Below are 19,946 nucleotides of genomic sequence, written 5' to 3' on the forward strand. Positions count from 1 at the left end.
ATGATTTCATGAAGATCATTGCCAAGGGCTCCAGGATCTCATCTACCAGTCCCTTCAGGACCCTGGGATGAAGCTCATCTGGCCCTGCTGGCTTGAATTAATTTTTTGTTACCTCCTCCCTCAGCTTGCCCCCTTTCTTATCCAGGTAATTCCTATTAGGTGTCTGGAAGTTTAATTTTTTTGTAAAGACCGAGAAAAAGTAGCTGTTGAGTAGCTCCGCCTTCTTCGTATCTTCAGTGAGGAGTTCCTCCTGGTTTGTTAACAGAGGAACCACAGCTTCCTTGGTCCTTCTTTTCTGGCCAACACGCTTATAGAACATCTTCTTATTGTCCTCCTCCTTTGCCAGGTGCAGCTCATTCTTTATCTTTCTGGTTTTGTCCCTGCAGGTTCTTGCTATTTCATGGTACGTATCCTTAGTGACCTCCCGTTCTTCAATTGCCTGTATGCTTTCCTTTTGCATTTCAGACATCCTAGAAGCTCCTTGTGCACCCACAATGGTCTCTTGCCATTCTTTTCATGTCAGGACAGTTTTCTGTTGGGTTTCCAAAACTGTGCCCTTTAGACACTCCCAGCCCTCCTGGGTGCTTTTATCGTTCAATCTACCCTTCATGACACCATGCCTATTAGTTCCCTGACCTGGATGAAATTAGCCTTTTTGAAATCTAGCATCCTAATTTTGCTGACCTTATGCTTTCCTTGTCCCAGGATTTGAAATTCTAGTTTGACGTGATCACTTCCTCCCAAGTTACCCATCATCTTCCCATCCTCCACCAGTTCTTCCCTGTTGGTCAGGACAAGATCCAAGAGAGATGATACCCTAGTTGTTTCATCCACTTTTTGGAAGAGAAAGTTTTCCTCCACACAGATTAGGAACTGGTTTGCCATTTTATGCATTGTTCTTTCAGCAGATGGCCAAAAAAATTGAAGTCTCCTATCAGTAGCATCCCATAGCTTTTGGATAGATTTGTCACCTGCTTACTGCGTGCCTCATCTACCTCTTCTTCCTGATTAGGTGGTCTATAATAAATCCCCACCATTATATTGATGCTGCGTCTTTCACCTTTCATCTTTACCCAAATGCATTTTAATTTGCCATCTTCTTCCTCCTGAACCAGGGAACAAATGTATGTGTTTTTGACATACAAATAAACACCACCGCATTTTCTCCCAACCCTGTCCTTCCAAAACAGAGTGTAACCCTCCATGTTCATATTCCAGTCATAAGAGTTATCCCACCAGGTCCCAGTGATGCCCATCAGATTGTAGTTCTTTTCGCAGACTGCAGCTTCCGACTCATCTTGTGTATTCCCCCTACTTCTTGTATTTGTATACATGCATCTCTGAGGCATGGGTCCAAGCAGGTTCCAGCGTGGAGGCCTGTGGTCATGTGGGTCGTGGCATGGGGCACTTGGGATTTTCTGGGCTCCATGCACTACATGGACTTTCCCTTCTTGTGGAGATGCATCCCTTACATGCGTTTCTGTGAGTGGGGAAAGCCAGGCAGGTGCTTGGGTACCTCTAGCCTCCAAAGCAGCTCCCTGGGGTGGTGGAGGTACTAATATATTATTGCTGCTGATGTCTATTTGGTCTATGGCAGTAGAGTATGGGCAGTCCAGAACTGCCCACCCACTACTGCCACAGACCAAATAGATGTGAACATCTTAATATATTAGTACCTTTTGTTCTGCTAAACTTTCTTCCTAGTGTTGTTTCTGGCATGCTCTTCTGTGTTTTGCTTGTATTCATTGCAAGAGAGGGGGTGAAACCCTTCTATGTTGAGGTCAGTGAGTAAACTCCCATTGACTTCAAAGGAGCTAGGGTTTTACTCAAAGTCACAGTTTCACCCGCAGTGATTGTTCCAATATCATACAACAAGTCAGTGATTGCTTAAGAATAAAACTTATGAATCCATGTTTAGTTTTTTATCCAGTGACAGCATACAGCTCCACGTACTATACCTGAAGAATATAATAGTAATGAGATATATGTATTATACATAACACATGCCAACATATCAGATGCATTTCTGACGTTTTTGTTGGAACAAATATAAGAAAGGTAAAAGATACACATTCATTAGCATGAGGATGGGGAAGAAAGCAACAGTTAAGTATACATGATTCACTGTAAATGGTCTTGCGCTCTGTTTTTTATGAAAACAAAATATTGTTTGTTCATAATTGTTTTCCTGATTTTCCATGTTAGTGATTCCCTCTGATGGCCTGCTCCGGGTAGCGAACCTGCCTATTGTAGGAAATGAGAAGTGCAACCAGTATCTCAAAGGGAAAATCACTGTGAATGAGTCAGAAATCTGCGCTGGGGCTGAGACCATTGGTTCTGGACCTTGTGAGGTAAAGTAGTATTGCAGCAAATGGAGTGAGGGAGTCTACAAACACAGGGCAGGGTGTTTTTTTCTTTTTAATGACAAATAATTTATTTGTTGTTTTGCCTAATTATTTTGTATGCATTAAATTTATGAGTAGAAATCACATGTTGGTACTAATTCGCATTGCAAACAAAAATCCTTTTTCTGACATTGGGTAGTACCTTATTTAGCAAATGTTCCTTTAAAGTCACTGAGTCTGTGACCTTATTACAGGAAAGTACTTTAGGGTGTGTTAAATTCACTTACATGTTAACATCACATGCTGAATTGCTCTCCAGGACAGGGATCTATTTCTGGTGTAAGTTACTATTCAGTATAATAATAACTGGTAAAATAAAAATAACATAGTGTATATGTTGTTAGAGCGAGAAGGAGAGAGAACATATTTATACTCATCGCAGAAAGTGGCAGGGGTCTTACAAGAAACAAAAGGAAAAACAGACTCCAGCTGTTTCTATGTAAAACAGTTGAATTGGTAGTACTTTGTGGACGTATTTGCTATCCTTCGATAACAATCTGCATCTGAGCCCATATTTTAGGAATAGGGGGTGGGATCAAATGACCCATAAGGTCTATTTCAATCTTATGAATCTGAGAAGCCAAAGGGAATATTTACATTCATTTTAGTGGGTCATTTTTTTATTCTTTACTCAAAATCTAACTGCTTGAGTGAACACCCCTAGTATAATTATAGTTCCCTAACTGAAGTGATATTACTAAAATAAAAGAATGTTTAGTGCTCAAGGGTAGCATCAAAATTCACTAGGGATCCACGGGATCTTAACAAAGCATTTTCTTTGTAATTAAGTGTTTCATTATATGTGCAATTTTATGTATGCTAAATTAAATATTAGCATGTATGTATCTGCATGAAACCCTCAGGAAATCCAGTGCTTCATATCACCCTGAAGGAAGAAAAGCTGTGCATTGATATAAGCAATGACTGTAACCAGCAGATGGTATTTCCTTCCTGTGTTCCACTTGCAACAGCCTTTCTCAACAAGGCACAAACAGTAAAACTGAGTCAAACTGGCAGGTGACACACCACTTCAGAAAGTATTTTACTAGAAGGTTTTGGGTGATACTGTAGCAGTGCATCTGGGGATTTTCCTGTAATCAGTGAGAGCAAAAACCCTAGTAAGGGTCAATCCCTGTTAATTCTCCAGTGCACTTGAGAAAATACAGTGTAATTTGACAGGTTTCACATTTTTAAGACAGACAAATGTTGGGCTTTGCTATCTTCACATACATACCCAAAGCCCTTGCCCTTCAACATTTGACACTTAAGAGGATAAGCTTGCTGGTTCTCTCAGTAATACCTTTTTATCAATAGCCTACCAACACAGCAGAGATTTTCCAAGCAGCTGCTCTTTTAGCAGTCTGATTTATATGTGCACGGACGCATTTTGTTCTTGCCAGGTAGCTGAAAGAAGAGATCAATAGTATTCATAGTGGAAGATTGAAGGCATTGTAACCACGTGTGAGAAAGGATCGGGATGGGGTCTAACATGGCTTATTTTTTGTAAGGCCATGCCAAACCTGCTTGTTGACATAGACCCTGACTGCGATATTTTTATTTAACCTGAATATCACCTAACTCTGGGAGATGGTGGCAGAATAGCTGAAACATCTTGCTAAATTCCAGTGCTGTGAGCCTTGGCTGTTTTTTGTCAAGGACCATTCCCAGTTGATCAAGCTGTAAATGGGTTTACCTGGTCATTCAGCTCTGGTGACTGAGCTACACGACTCTCTTATGTGCTGGTAATTACAGAAACTTAGATTCCTTAAACACAGCAGCTCATTGATCATTAGACTCGGGTGGAGGTGGACCTTATGGCTCTGTGTGTGTGTGTGTCCCATTCTATGAATAGCTTCACTAATGGTGGTACCCGAAAGAATCTAGACCAAGAAAACAACTTTTAACTTTTTAAAAATAATGTTTATTTTTTATTTCTCTTTTCTCAGAGGGATTATGGTGGTCCCTTGGTGTGTGAACAAAACAGGATGAAAATAGTAGTGGGTGTTATCGTTCCTGGTCGTGGATGTGCCATTCCAAATCGGCCTGGTATTTTTGTCCGAGTGGCATATTACTCCAAGTGGATACGCAAAATCTTGCTGACATACAAATGAGTTATAACGGAATATTCTACATAAAAGAACCACTTCCATTCTCATGAAGATTTCAGAGAACGTGAAATTAACGTGTAATGTAAAGATCCATGATTCTTTTTTTAAACTACTTGCTAGTCAAGTTGTTGAGCTTCTGTTGATATTTATGGGTGTTTTCTGATGTTTTTGTCTACCAGTGTTGTTTTATAAATGTTGAAGTGAGCTACAGTATATGCAAGTATAGTGACATATTTCCTGAAGATACTTGAATGGGTAAACAATGCTAATGCTGGCTGATAATGAGTTTTATGGAAATAGATCATGTGGTTTCTTTTTATGCTGCTCTTCTGGTCAGCTTGTTCATGAGAAACAAAGGAAGTTTGTTTTACACACCTCTTTCAGACTATGAGCCATGTACTGCTCTATCAGTCTTCCTGAGAGCTGAGAGCATTGATCTGTACAACATTTATGGACCTATTTCTCTTCTCCTATATTCAGAATTTAAATTCCTCAAATGTCTAATTTAAAAATGTAATCTCTTTAACTTCTCATTGTGGACTCAAGTCTTTAAACACTCCATCAGCAGAATTCTTATCGAAGTCAATGGGAATGGTCTTTACACAATTTATTGGAACTAGCTCTATACTTGCTACCCTACAAGTATATATTATAACAAAACACCTGAAAAGGGAAGAGACATAGTAGTAGGTTATTAGCAAATTTTCAGTCATTTGCTTTTTATTTTAAAGTCTCCTAATTAATGCTGTATTACAGTGCCAAGTAAAGTGTATTTCATAGAGTTCCAGTAATGTATCCTGATTAGCTAATAACAGACCATTTTTATCATTAAAATAAATGATTTTCATATAGGGAGTTAAGTTCGTATCTCTCTTTCATTAACTGTGCTGTAAATTGAGTGACTCTAGTTACCTCAAGGGAGCTACTCTGCATTTATAGCAGTATAGTGAGAGTGGAATTTGGCCCTTAGCTGATAAAATTAACAGGGAAAAAGAAGAATATTTAATGTAGCTAAGGCCAAGTTATGTCTTCAGATATGTAAATGAAAAATGCATACTCTCTCTGGGGGTAGAGTCTCTATCTGTCTCGTATAACAAGCCAAACCAGTAAAAGAACTATGGTTTGGAGTGGAAGGTGTCATTTAACTTCAGTAACATTACCCATCTCTTCTTTATGGGTGTCATATATTCTCTTTAATAAAAAACTAACTGTATGTGGCCAAAAAATACATCTCTAACATCATGTGTTTGAATTTAATAAAACTATCATGGGGGTGAGTATTGTCTGCTATACAATGTGCAGAGCATTGCTAATAGTTTAATTGCTTGTGTTTCTTTTGTGTGTGCACATGTAGAATCATAATTTTCTTTATTACTGTTGAACCAAGAAAAAAAAACAACCCAACATCTATGAGGGGTTGCTCCTTTAGAACACATTGTATAAATGAAAAAACCGAGCAATTAGCAAATGGCAATATTTTCTAATAGATGGTCTAATTACCCTGTAATTGCTGGCAAATGGATATGACATATAATCCCATTGTACTTATTATTACAGTACATTAAATCATATACGTAACTTTATGGTTACTTTATTTGTGAATGATATAATTGTCTATGTTCCAGAAAGCAAACTGTTCAGTTAAGCAAAGTGCATAACTATATTGCTCCTAAACTGACATCTTTTCATAGAGTCACACGAATAAAACATGTTTTGTTATAGTTACACGCTGAGTGGCATAGTGCTGAATCCTGCCCTAGTGAAAAAGTAACCCTGCAAGGGGAGCTGTGTTGGGAGGCACCCAAAGGACTGACTCACTAATCTTTATTCAGCAAAGCACTTTAATTGGATTTACATGTGTGCTTAAGTGTTTTGGTGAATGGGATTGAACTTCAGCCTATGTTTAAGTACATCATTAAATTAAGGCTTATGTCCAGCATTATGTTCCTGAAAATCCTTCCTTATCCTTGGTCAAAATGGGGCTATTTATGTGAGTAATGACCAGCGACCCTGGTTTTCTGATTTTATATATAGTGGCGTTTCATTTAAATCAGGGAAAAATTTTAATTTTGGGTTAATTTTTCTATTTGTTTTATCAGAGAAAACCAGGATCCCTGGTAAGGACAAGGCCTTCCAGGTTCTAGATCCTAGACTGATATACTTCCCATTGCACTCTGGCTCTTTTGCACCCTTTGCTTTCTGGTTCCTCCTATTCAGTAACCTAGCAGAGGGCAGGATTTAGCCTGTTGTAGTTACAGATAATTGTCGCCATATATGTAAAAATATATATTCTCATTAAATATATGTTGACTATATCTTAAGAAACAATTAACTTTTAAAGACAGATAAGGGACTCCTAGTGAGTTTTTATTTTTGGTTGTCAATTAGAACATGGAAGATGTACATAATTCCATGTCACTTTTCCTATTCTAAGAATTGTTATGTGCTCACTGTACTATATTTGCAGGCATTTTGTTATGTCTACCAAAAATATGAAGAAATGGATCCTAAAGTATTTTAGTTACACACTTCTGCTGTGCAGAAGATAATATGATTTTATATATATATATATATACATATATATATATATATATATATATATGATAAATATACTGTTTTTTGTTAGACAATGCGTAAGGAATTTTACCTGTTTGTTCTAGGCAGCGTCTCGATAAAACAAGTTGTGTAGAGTCGATGCTCTAGAATGTAACACGTTTGAAAGCACTTGCTTATCAGGTGCTCTCTCTCTCAGCATGGAGGGGACTTGAGACTCTGAAGAGCAAGGTTAGAGAAGAATTGACATGTAGTAATGAATTTGTACTTCATTTATTCCTGTGAATATTTCTTGTTGGTACCAATGGTACCGTACCAGGCAAATGTTATAGCTACAGCATTCTCTTTAAAAAGGACACTGTTGATATATATTTCACTGTTTTGAAAATACTTGTTTCTGTAATAACTAGAAGCTGACCCAGTGTTCACTGATGTCACTGGAAAGTCTCCTGCTGCTTTAAATGGGCCTTGAGCTGGGCTCTATGGATTAATTACAGTCACGATCAGATTTAAAAGAATTGGGTGGTAATGGTTAGATGTTACAAAACAAAGACAAAAACTCTTAGTCATTGATATTTGTCTTGAATTCGAGCTCACCTTTGTTCCTCACATTTTTCATGCAAAAAATAAATAAATAAAAGACTACTCCTTAGACTATGGAAGATGTGATAACTGGTTTTAAACAGGATAATGAGAACTTTGCTGCAATTTTCTCTGAGCGCTGGCTCTGGCTGATAGCTCTTACTTCTGTAATGCAAACCTTCTCTCCAAACTTTGGGGTGTTTTTGTTTTTCATTATTACCTTCCAGTTAAGACTAAGGGAAAAAGAAACAAAGGGCCCTTTGTAATTAAAGCTCTCATTAAATCTGCTGGGCTAGTCTTTTATGATGCTGCTAAAACCCCCTTCTCTAGTTTAAGAGAAGAGCTCTTATAGAGCCTCCTAAAATCCTTGGACAAGTAGTGCCATTGAACTTCTTGCTGACATTCACATGAAACAAGGCCTTCTGGAAAGGGCCCAAATATCTGTGTGGGGTACAACCTACTCAGGCAAAATGCCCCTTGAAATCAGAGTGCTTTTTGCCAAAAGACTGGAAAACTAGACTTGAAATGTGCTCAACCCTTCAATCTTGGCTGCACACCCAATTACATAGGTCCTTGGGTAGAAAAGCATGGAAAACCTGGAATCTGTGGTGGCAAGTGCTCCAGCAGCCTAGGCTTATATGTATTCTTTCAGAAGCCTAATAATGAGTGAACTGATCCTACTGGAAATCGTTGAGAGCTTTGTCTGCATAAGGGCTGCTTACTTACTGATTACTTCCTTCATCCTTTGTGTGCACTGGCATATTACTGTATCATGAATGTTGGGGCTGCTGGCAGGCACTAACATTGCTTTTCACCTTTTCCATTGTCCCTTTTTAAACAGGCTTGTGGGCAATTGCGTATGGAGTTTCCTAATTTGGAATCTAACTGCAGGGGCTGTCAGTGTAACTCGGTGGATGGTGTGATAATTTCTTGTATGTAAACAGAAAAAAATTATGAATGCTTCCTATTGAATGGGGCTAACGGCATGCCTACCCAGAAGGGAACACTGTAGTTATAACTTATATTACAAAGATTCTGTAATTAATGGCATCATCATTAGTTAATAAAGTTGGTATTTTTGTAACTTTGTTTATTCTTATTATTCTTAATAAAACATTTTATAGAAAAAAACCAATAACATAGTCAGCATTATAGTTTTTATTTTAAGAAAAATACGTTTGGAAGATCTTGCTGTGATAGAAAAATATAATGCTTCCCCCTTCTCCCCCCTTGATTTCAGTGAGGGTTTTGAGTGTACAAAGAAGTAAGGATTGAGAACTAATGGAAAATCTTCCTCTGATACGTGTTCAATGCTTCTAGTTAAAATGCTTACAAATAAAGATGTAACTGATTCTACCAAGTTACACTCAGTATTTCAGTGCTCAAAATGAGAGGGTTGATTAGGTCCAAATGTACTAGGATTGAAAAAGAGAAGAAAAACAAGGGATAAGACTAGCACGAAAAAGTGTAATTAAAACAGAATATAAAGTCAGACAGCACCTGCCAGGAGATTTGTAACCCTTTAAAAGAGCAATAGTAGAGGCCTGGCATCATCAACTTTGATCTCAGTTTACGTCCTTATTTCCTAGGATCTTGGATAGCTCTCCTCTGTTTATCTCTGGGACTCCAAGCTTATACATCAGTCTGGAAATGTGCTACTTATTTTCTCTTTTGGAGTGAGAAGTCCCGCATTTGTTTTCTATCCTTTAAAATATATTCAACTCCAACCCCAGTTTGAATGACTTGGTTTTAAATGTTTATGCTTTGGACATCCCAACACAGATCTCAGTTTTGCCAATGGGCCTATCTTTTAATAGTTTGACACAGAGCCGGTCCTGGGGGTGGGTGATTGCTCAGGGTTTGGGGGCTGCCCCCTCCTGCACACAGCCATGTGATCAGAGTGCACACACATGTATGAGCAGCCTGTGCTCACAACAGTGCTCTCCTCCACCCAGGCAGGAGAAGTGGTGCCCAGCCCAGCCTGCCCCCCGCCTCCAGCTGTAGGTCAGGAGGAACAGTGTGGACAACGGCAGCAGGGTCTGCCCACTTTCCTGCCCGGTGCACTATGCCATTGCCTTCCTGCTGGACTGACTGTGCCCTGTACCCCTGTCTTCCTCTGCCTGTAGCAGTGCCACTGACTTGTGGGGGGAGCACCAAAATACATGTTCGCCTAGGGTGTCATTTTCCCTAAGGCCACCTCTGGTTTGACTTCTCATGAAGTTCGGGGTGTTTGAAATCTGAATGTTGTTGACAATGATGATAATACTTTGGAACCTCCTTCCCTCCAAGAGATTTACCTAACATTTGCATAGTACTTTGGAGATAGAAAGCCCTATATCCAGAACTAAGTCAGTGGTTATGGCTTTGTTATCTTTGGGAGTTAATAAGAGTATTGCACATCAGTCATAATAATTGAGAAAAGATGCTTAGGTTTTGTTTGCTGCACTTTGCTATTTAACAATCCACATGTAAACAGAACAAGCCATTAGTGGAACTTGGTTGTATATCAACCCTGCCTTCAAAAGTGCTGATGTCTGGACAGCTATGTTCTAATAAAAACTACTCAATAAATAGGAAAGGAAGCAGCTGGATGGAAAATGGCACGCCATAAAAAGGTTAATACCAAAGAAGCTCTAACATGAGCAGATAACATTCTTTTACGTGCTCTCACTTTTTGTAACATGGGATATGTGGTGCGAAAAGCTGTAATAGAATAGCCTAATCATATTAGTTCTCCTAAAATGGTCCACACTGTCTCAGAACACTTAAGAATGGGCAGTGATTTCTTCTATGTATAGAGAGGACTGTAATTCACAGCAAGGGAGAGACCAGGGGCTTCCACTAAATCCATTTAAAAGAATAATATAGCCCTACTGATGCAAATTTTAGGGCCAGAATCCTGTTCTCCTTATCCACGTTTGTATTCTGGTTGGCATCAGGATTGCTTTAGGTCCTAATTCAGCCAAGGATTTAAGCATGTAGTCCAGCCCGCCTCTGTCAAAGCAATTTAGCACATTTAGGCATGTACTTTTAAGTCCCACTGAAGCCTCACTGCTTAGTAATGAATATGGTGTTTGTTCTTTTTTTCTATTCAGAGATATTTTTACACTTGAAAAATACAAGAATATATACAAGAATGTTGCATTTTGTTTGAAAGATAGGAGCCCTCATTTTCAGACATGCAAATTGACTACTTTTTTTCTAGACTGAAGATTTTCTTTTACTATAAATTACATTTATTAAGAGAGTGTTTTTGTGCTAAGTATCTACTGACTTCAGTGTAAATTAAGGATGCACAACACCTCAGCACATATCAAGATACAATCTTCTAGACAATCTTGTTCTTCGTCTCGTGTGTTAAAATTCTGCCTTGTTGGGGGAAAAATCCAAGCCAGATGTTGAGTCAGTTAAGGCAGTAAATATAAACTATGAAGAAGGTATATGGTTGAATGGGGATACTTAAAAGTAAGAATAAGGATATAGGGACATTCAGAGACTTAGGGTAAGGTTTTCTCCCTAGTGATAAGTGAGTTTATAGTGCGTAATACAGTTTAGATAATATTAATTGAAAAAATTCCCAGCTGGTTTTGTTTCCCAGAGGATTGACATCATTATGATACACAAACAGGAAATATGCATCACATCAACATGGTTGTTATGGACTGGATCATAGACCTTTCGTGCCTGGTCCATAAATGTGCCATCTGCTGTTAATTCATTGAGTTTCACAACATTGTTACGCCATACTAGAATTTAAAAAAAGAAAGAAAAAAAAACCTTGCATTGCTACTTTTTCTTCAGCTGAAGGAAAGTTTAGAAAGGTTGCTGTTTATAACAGGATAAGCAATTGGCTGAGCGAATGACACAACCATAAATATAAAACCGATTTTCATTATAGAGTCATTTAAAACTCCAATATGTTGGCCTGATTTGTGTCTCCTCGGGCACCTGAGACTACAAAACCTCACACAGGAACTGAATAACTTAGGCACTAGGAGTTAGTGCACACCCTTGAGGACCAGGAGTAGCACACTGGCATTGCCTTGTCCCGTACGGACATCCTCTTCTGGGGAAAGGAATTACATCCTGTCATTCTCTTCAGCATTTCCTACCGCTGAGCTGAGGTGGCTCCACTCAGTCCACTGGCTTCTATGAATCCCATTCTTAAGATTACATCCACCCATCTCTAAGAAGCCTAGGTACCTAATTTGAGGTTGTATTTTGGCAGTATGCCTGAAGTTACAATGTTCAACCCTGAATCATCTAATACATATAGCTCCCTTTTGACTCCAGTCCCTGGAAATTTTTACCTTTAGGTTGTTCACTCAGGTATTGCAAGGAGCCAAAGTAAGTGTTTTCCTGTGCATAAGACTGGATAACTGTTCCTTACTTTTTCCCATGTTATTTATAGCAGTTTTCACTAACTGCTGGTTTCACTCTTTGAGGGTGATTTTGAAATCTTGAAGCCAAATTCTATTCTACCCATTTGCTACCTACTGATCAAAAGCATGTAAATGTGATTCTATTCCACTGTGTTCAAGTCAGAAAAACCCATTAATGCATCTACTTTGGTAGCACTCCTCCCTCTTAAGAATAGGTCACAAAGAAGCAGTGAAGAAGACAAGGATCATAGGCGATGCGTGGGTGGGGGGTCATAAGGGGGCATGTACCCCCCTTTGAGACTGGTCGCCACTGGCTTCTGTGGGTGGTTGCCATCCCCCCTTGCTGCCAACATGGCCACCAGTGGTCCCTGCTCACCATTTGTCATCCCCCCCAACACCACCGGTGGTGGCAGCAGGTGGTCCCCACTAGCCACTCACTGCTCGCCACCACCAACAGCATAGGTGATGGCTGTGGGCAGTCCCCGCTTGCTGTTCACCAACATGGTGCCCCCCCAAGTCATGGGAAGCACTAGTTGTTCATGGTGAGAATCCAGCCACCTTTTCCATTAGCTGTTTTTCCAGGGCTTGAGCAGTATGGAATAGGCTCACACACAGGCATCCAAGATGATTTAAATGCCTAATAGATGGAAGACAATCTGTTCCTTTCTGTCTCTCTCTCTGAGGTAGACACACCCACACAGGGATCAAATCCCTTTAGATTTCTAACTCTTCCTATTACTTCTCCTTTTAAAACGACAGGTGCCCTTCTGCAGGGAAGGCACAGCTTTCTTCAGAAGGGCTTACCTCTCCATTAGTGTGCTTTCTGGGCTCTCCTCATACCTTTTGAATCTTTCCTTTTCAAACACTGGATGGATTTTCCAGACTTGCCTGGCCTTTTATTCTAGCAGTGAGGGTTTATGTTCTAGCCATAAACTTTTTGTTCTTTAATCCCTTCTGTTGCCACTTATAGCTAATGACTCCCTTGGTGCTATAGCACACAGGCATTAATCCATAAGTATTCATTTTTTAACTCTGTACTGAGGCATAGAGTTTAATCATAATTTTCTGCCTGTTTTAAACACTAACTCAAAAAAAAGAAAAGAAAGTCCAAGCTTTGCTATAACAGATTTTGCATCGGAGCTACTTCCGAATTTTCTGTTGGAAGGAATTTTCCACCATAACTTGCAGGTTCATCAACATGGAAACATTCTTTGTGGCCATTTTTGAGTATGGTTTGTTGGACAATCAACTCCCAGACAACCACCTGCCCCCAGTCTTCTGTCAGTTGATTGCTTAACTTTCCAGGAATGAGCAGCCTATGAATCAAACTGAATAATTCTGTTTAGTTTTTCTAAAATGTATTTTTTCAGTCTTTCCTTTCCAGGAAAAAAAAAAAAAAGAAATATTTGGCCTTTCACCCTATCTTGGAATGAAAACATTAAAAAATATATATATATTATATTTTATTTTATTTTCTGTGGGAGAGATTTTAAGTTCTGAAGGCAGCTTTCATTTATTTAGTTGTTTGCTGATCAGGTAGGGGCATCAGTTTGGGGGTCCAGCCTTGGAAAACTTTTTTTCTGAATAATTTGGACTAAAAATACTGTTTAAATTAGCAAATGGTGCAGAATCAATGGGGGTGTGAGCACTTTGGAGGAGAAATTTAATTTTGATAAACTAGAGAAATGGGGTAGACAATAAAATACAGTTCAGCAAAGAGAAATATAATGGTTATGTATAGGAAATTAAAAAATGCATACAAACAGAGTGGGGAATAGCTAGCGCATCAGGAGGCACTACTTCACAGTCAGGGCAGCTAGGATCTGGAACCAACTTCCAAGGGAAGTGGTGCTCACTCCTACTCTGGGGGTCTTCAAAAGAAGGCTAGATAGACACCTTGCCAGGGTTGTTTTACCCTAGCATTCTTTCCTGCCCATGGCAGGGGGTCGGACTTGATCTGCTCAGGTCCCTTCTGACCCTACCAACTATGAAACTAGTATCACAGTAGCACTGCTGAGTAGAATCTGGGATGTTACGGTAGAGCACAAACCCGTCATGAGTCAGAAAAAAAAATTGGGTTTAATTAACAGATGCATTTTATGCAAGACTAGGATATGGTGCTGGTTGGGCCTTCTACTTGGTGGTGGTTGGGCCTTCTCTGGAGTGCCATGTCTGGTTTTTAGGTGCCACATTTTGAGAAGAAGTAGGAGAGATTGGAGAGGATCCAAAGAAGAGCGATGAAGATGATCAAGGCAAATCATCTGATAAAAGGCCGAAGACACCAGGTGAGTTTAGTTTGAAGAAGTAAAGATTGAGGGGAGCAGGACAGCCATTTTCAATCTTTAAACGACTGCCATGTAGAGGGTAGAAATCAGTTGTCAAGAAGGCCTGGACATGAAACATTTTATTTAGACTACAGCAAAGCAGACTTAAATTGAATCTAATTATAGGAATAGTGGAATAATGGAACAAGCTGTGGGGAGGCTGTGAATTCTCATTCATTGGCGCTTTTAAGTGAGAGGCTACACAGACATCTCTCTGGTGTTACGTAGGGAAAGTGAATCCTATATCTTTGCAGGAATTTGGACTAGATGGCCCTTTCGGTCCATTCCAATCCTATGATTATATTTTGAGTTTCCAGCTGCCAACTTCTGAACATTTTATTAATCTGAGTAAGTTTTTCACTTTGCTCCCTGAGGAAATCTCACATCAGCCAGCATCCAATCAGATCCATATAGCTGCCAACACATTGCTCTCACTTCTCCAGTAAATGTGCAGATCTTTACAGCCACCACTTCCATGATGAAACACTGTGAAATACATTAGAGCTAGTGCCCAGATTCAGAAGGGGTCACTTTTTACCTTTTCTCTAGTGTGCAATTCAAAAGTCCTGCTTAAAAGTTTCAACGTATGTGATCATGGATTGCCTATTGGTTTCTATACAAATCTATACATTCTGCTGGTTAAGTGAGAACAGACTTAAGCCAGTGTTTCTTAACCAGGCTGCTGCCAGATCCTTTGAAAGATGCCATAAGATGTGAGGATATAAGCAGATATGTGCACTCTGGGTACCTGTAGATGTAGCGGGAGGCTGCTTCAATGCACTGTAATTACAACACTTGGGAGCAGACTCAATCAAGCCTGCTGGAGTGTGCTAATTAGTGTGCTTACGCCAGCCTCTGTGTCTTCTGTATCAGCGCCCCCATGCTCAAAATGGTGGCTGGGAAGCTTTAATTACAAATCATTCAATGAGCTTTAGTTAAAGCTGCTGCCATTTTGATGCCTGGGAATGCTGATACATGAGACATTGCAGCACTTTAATTAAAGGAGCTCTCAGAACTGCTCTAATTAAAGTCTACCCCCTCTCTACCAAGTGTGTCGAAGCAGCCTCCTGGCACATCTTCAAGCATCCAGAGGGCACATATCTGTTCACACCTTACAGCATCTTTCAAAGGATCTGGCAGCACTCTGAGAAGCACCCTGATTGAAAAAAATGACGGGAGGAGCGCTTTAACTAAAGCTTGTTGAACACTGCTACATGAAACGTGGAAGCTTCTGGAGAACACTAATTAGTACGGTCCAGCAGAATCGATTGAGTCGCTATGACATGCTGCAATTACAGCACATCGGAGCAGCCTCCCTGCATGTCTCCAGACACCCTTAGAGTTCAGGACAAATCACAGCAGCCAATTCACCCAGGGTCTAGGACTTTGTAAGCCTAAAGGTGTTCAAGCCCACATCTCCCACTTTCCAGGAGACTGTTCTACCACCCAGGTTTTTATCAGAGAAGTCTATCTACTATGCTTAAAGGAACATAGGTTCCCAAGCACATAAAGAAAACCCCCTTTCTCTTGTGAATCTTGATCTCCATAAGTTCCTGAATCAGGACTGCAAGCAGGCACCCAAATGTAGGAGAAAGGCTGGATTTAAAGTGTGTTACACTCTTTCAGATTTCTTACTGACTGCCTTAAGTGAGTCTGCTTAGAAAATGGAGTGTTGTGAGTCCCATCCCTTGTCTGGCTCTCCCATTCACTGTCCAGGAAATTTATGTACTAAATTTGGGTTTGTAAATTCCACTCTGGGAGCTGGGTTATGCTCAAAATTGCTGCACCTAATTCTTTTGGTGATCTGGGCCTATGTGTTTGTACAGGACCTAACACAATAGAGTCCCAGTTGCATCTTTGGCTCTATTAAGCCTATTAATCCAAAATCATCCTAATCCCTTTTCCTTAGAGCATTTTTCTGGTACATTTTATTCCTTTCTAATGCTGAAAAGGGAAAAATAAACAGAAAAGCAGCAGCACTTATGCAAGCTAAGTTTCTGCATTGTACTGTGGATAAGATTTATGATCTGCTAATGGCAGGTTCTTGGCCGTCCACACAGTTTCATTAGTTGACTGAAGGCACTTTACATTTCTTTCTCATGTTGGAAATGGCTAGCCACCTTATCATCATTTGCAAGGTGGAAATGTTGAAGTAACTTATCAATTATTCTTTTGTTTCAGAATTGCTGGCTTAATTATGTAAGTCTCTTCCCATGTTCCATACTAGAGCCATTTTTAGACGCTCCATTTTTCTAGGTTTGATCCAGACTACAGCTATCACTATATACACACGGACACCTGTACTGCAAATTAAAATTGGCTCCAGTTCAAATGAACAAATCCTCATTGAATGAGGACTAAAGTTAATGCAGATCAGAGCAGTTCAAATTAGTCCATTTCAACTGTATTAACATGTATATATGGTGTTGCTTTTAGGCAAAACAGTCCTTAAAATCTCAGGTCCACATCATGATGATTTGGCAGAGGTTTTTACAGACAGGTGCCCTTCCTTATAGTAACTCTCCTTCTTTATCCAGGCTTGAGACCCACATTGGATGAGTAAACTTGTATGACTGAAGCCAGTGGAGAGCCAGGATCCATAACAGTGACCCCATTTAGATGGGATAATTGAAGGAAGAAGAAGAGGAGGAAGAAGAACTCAGATAAGCATGGCTTAGGAATGCAGATAAGTATGAGAAATACCAGTCCCCTCAAGGGAAACTCAACTGGGTTTTTCCAACACAACAGAGGCCATCATGCACAAAGTAAGGAGGCAAGAAAGGTTATTTGAGTAGATGTGGTATCTTTTATTAGACCAACAGAGTAGTTGGAAAAAAGTTCTTAGCAAGCTTTCAGGCACAGTCACCTTTCTTCAGGCATAGGGAGTCCCTCCATTTCTTGGAGACTCAGAACAGCAGAGACTCCTTATGCCTGAAGAAGGATGATTGTGCCCAAAAGATGACTAAGAACTTTTTTCCAACTACTCTGTTGGTCTAATAAAAGATATCACATCTACTCAAAGAATCTTGCCTGTCTATGTCTGCAGACCAACATGACTACAACCAAAAACCCAGGCACAAAGTAACACCTTTACAAAGTCAAACATGCCAAAAACACCTCACTGTGACTAAGCATCAGTATCCTGACTAAGCCCTCAACATTGCCAAGCACACAGGCTACTGGTTGGGGAAGCAGGGGGCAACCCCCCTTGATCATCTGTTAACCCTTAATTCAAATTTGATTTGAACTGTGTGATACAAATCAGTTAACATGGTTTAGAAAATGGTGAGCGTGTCCGTAAGTGGGAAATATTTCCTTTCCAGCTTGAATACAAAATAATACCAAGCAGGATAATTATCCAATGAACACAGCAAACAGTACTGCTTAGGTACATGGGTAAAAAACGAAACAATTACAAGTTATCATATAGCACCAATTCAGAACCAGGGTGCCATGGGCTCCATGAGGGTTTTTTAAGGGTATCATAGCACCTAGCCTCTGGGCAAGGCTAGTGCTCACCTCCCTGTGCCCAAATCTGCCCTCCCCTCCTATGCCCCTGAAATGTCCTATGGAAAAGCAATGCCCACAGTTGCTCCTCTGGGGACCCCCATTTCTGCCCCCAACCCTTGGTTCCCCCTCAGTCTTCTCTTCCCCAGGCTGAACGGTCCTAGATCCCTTACAGGCTTTGTCCTCCAGGCCCTTAATCATTTTTGTGGCCCTTTCAAGATTGTCTCTTGATTGCCTCTTGAAGAGCCCTTCTCTGGACCCTTTCAAGATTGTCCATGTCTTTTTTGAAGTGTGGCACGCAAAACTGGATGTAGTACTCCAGCTGGAGTCTCACCAATGCTGAGTAGAGAGGAAGTATCACTTCCTTAGCTTTGCTCACAATGCGCTGGCTAAAGAATCCCAATATGCTATTAACTGTGTTGACTACAGTGTCGCATTGGTAGCTCATGTTCATCCTGTGATCAACCATAACCCCAACGTCTCAACCATAACCCCAAGGTCCCTTTCAGCCATTGTGCTGGCTAGAACACCTCCTCCTAACTTATACTTATATTGCTGGTTACTTCTCCCCAGATGAAGCACTCTGCATTTATTCTTACTAAACTGCATCTGGTTCCTTTCTGCCCACCTTTCCAGCTTGTCCAGGTCTGCTTGGATCCACATACTATCCCCTAGCATGACCGCTTTTCCCAATAACTTAGTACTGTCCGCAAACTTGGCCAGCATGCTTTCCACATCCTCATCTAAATCATTGATAAAGATGTTGAACAGTGCAAGGCTAAGAACTGAAACCTGCAGGACACCACTGACCATCTCCCACCATGATGATACAGACCCATCCACTAATACTCTTTGAGTTTAACCCTATAGCCAGTTCCCAATTCACCTGATGGTGGACTCTGCCAGCCCACAATACCCCAGTTTTTTTTTTTAAAGAGTGTCATGGGGAACCATATCAAAGACCTTTTTAAAATCCAAGTAGATGACCTCAACTGCTTTCTCACATCTTAGTGTTTCGTTACTTGATCATAGAAGGAGACGAGGTTGGTCAGACATGACCTGCCCACAATGAAACCATGTTAGCTATTCCTTTCCATCATGCCTTCTGCCAGTCTCTCACAAATTGACTTGATATTTTTTTCCAAAATTTTACCCGGTTTTGAGGTCAGACTGACCAGCCTATAGTTTCCTGGATCCTCCCTCCTCCCCTTCTTAAAGATTGGCACTGCTTTGGCCCTTTTAAAGTCTTTTGGGACCTCTCCCAAGTACCATGAGTCTTCAGATACCTTCACCAACAGTCCCACAATGACTCCAGCCAGTTCCCTCAGTGCTCTTGAGTGTAGTCCATCCAGTCCTGCCAACTTGAAGACATTCAGCTATTCTAAGTGCTCCCTGCAACATGGAAGATATCGAATTCAGCCGTCTGAAATGGAAACTGTACAACATGAAAAAGAAAGAAGCCAAACTCAACAGCGACATATAGTTTCTAAGCCTTTGCAAGAAACACAACATCATTCCCCGAGGACTAAACATCTACAATCCCCTGACTACTACACACAACTCCAAATATGCTTCACAACTATGCAGAAGAACTTCAGAGAAAATTAGAAATCATCTACTTCACCTACTCTACCCCAAAAGAGACCAACTCAGGAAGGAAATCGCCATACACTACAACAACTTAAAAGACAGAAATCCATGCATGTTCCCTGACAATATACAGTGGATACAAAGAGACTATGAAAAACTGTCTACAGCATTCATCCTACATAAAAAGAAGAAATGGAACAAATTACTCCAAGAACAAGCTCCCCAGCCACAAAACAACCATCAGAGGAACAACACCAACACCTTACAATATTCCAACCTCAGACTTGATGAAACTGAAAGCAGCAACCAACCCACAAATATTATCAATCTCTCCACACACACGCTTACCAAAACGGAAAATCTGTCCTTTCTAAAGGCCTAAATTTCTGTCCAGAAAAATACACTAATAAAATACTTCAACGTGGAGAACTAGAAGAATTCTTCCAACGCCTGCGCCTCAAAGAATATTTCCACGACCAAACTGAACCCACTTCC

The 19,946-nt window shown here is 40.2% G+C and overlaps 1 protein-coding gene across 2 annotated transcripts in view; it reads left to right on the top strand.

Annotated features, from left to right (window-relative positions):
* Window positions 1–8,733, top strand: part of HGF (hepatocyte growth factor) — an 85,838-nt gene extending 77,105 nt beyond the window's left edge. For both annotated transcript variants that reach the window (XM_014607591.3, XM_019487522.2), the window contains exons 17-18: window positions 2,206–2,351; window positions 4,352–8,733. In XM_014607591.3, the coding sequence (XP_014463077.2) occupies window positions 2,206–2,351; window positions 4,352–4,516 (311 nt within the window). In that variant the 3' untranslated portion in view covers window positions 4,517–8,733. The remainder of the gene's footprint in view (window positions 1–2,205; window positions 2,352–4,351) is intronic.
* Window positions 8,734–19,946: the final 11,213 nt, after the last annotated feature.

Source organism: Alligator mississippiensis, chromosome 4 (assembly GCF_030867095.1).
Source record: "Alligator mississippiensis isolate rAllMis1 chromosome 4, rAllMis1, whole genome shotgun sequence".
NCBI lineage: Eukaryota > Metazoa > Chordata > Crocodylia > Alligatoridae > Alligator > Alligator mississippiensis.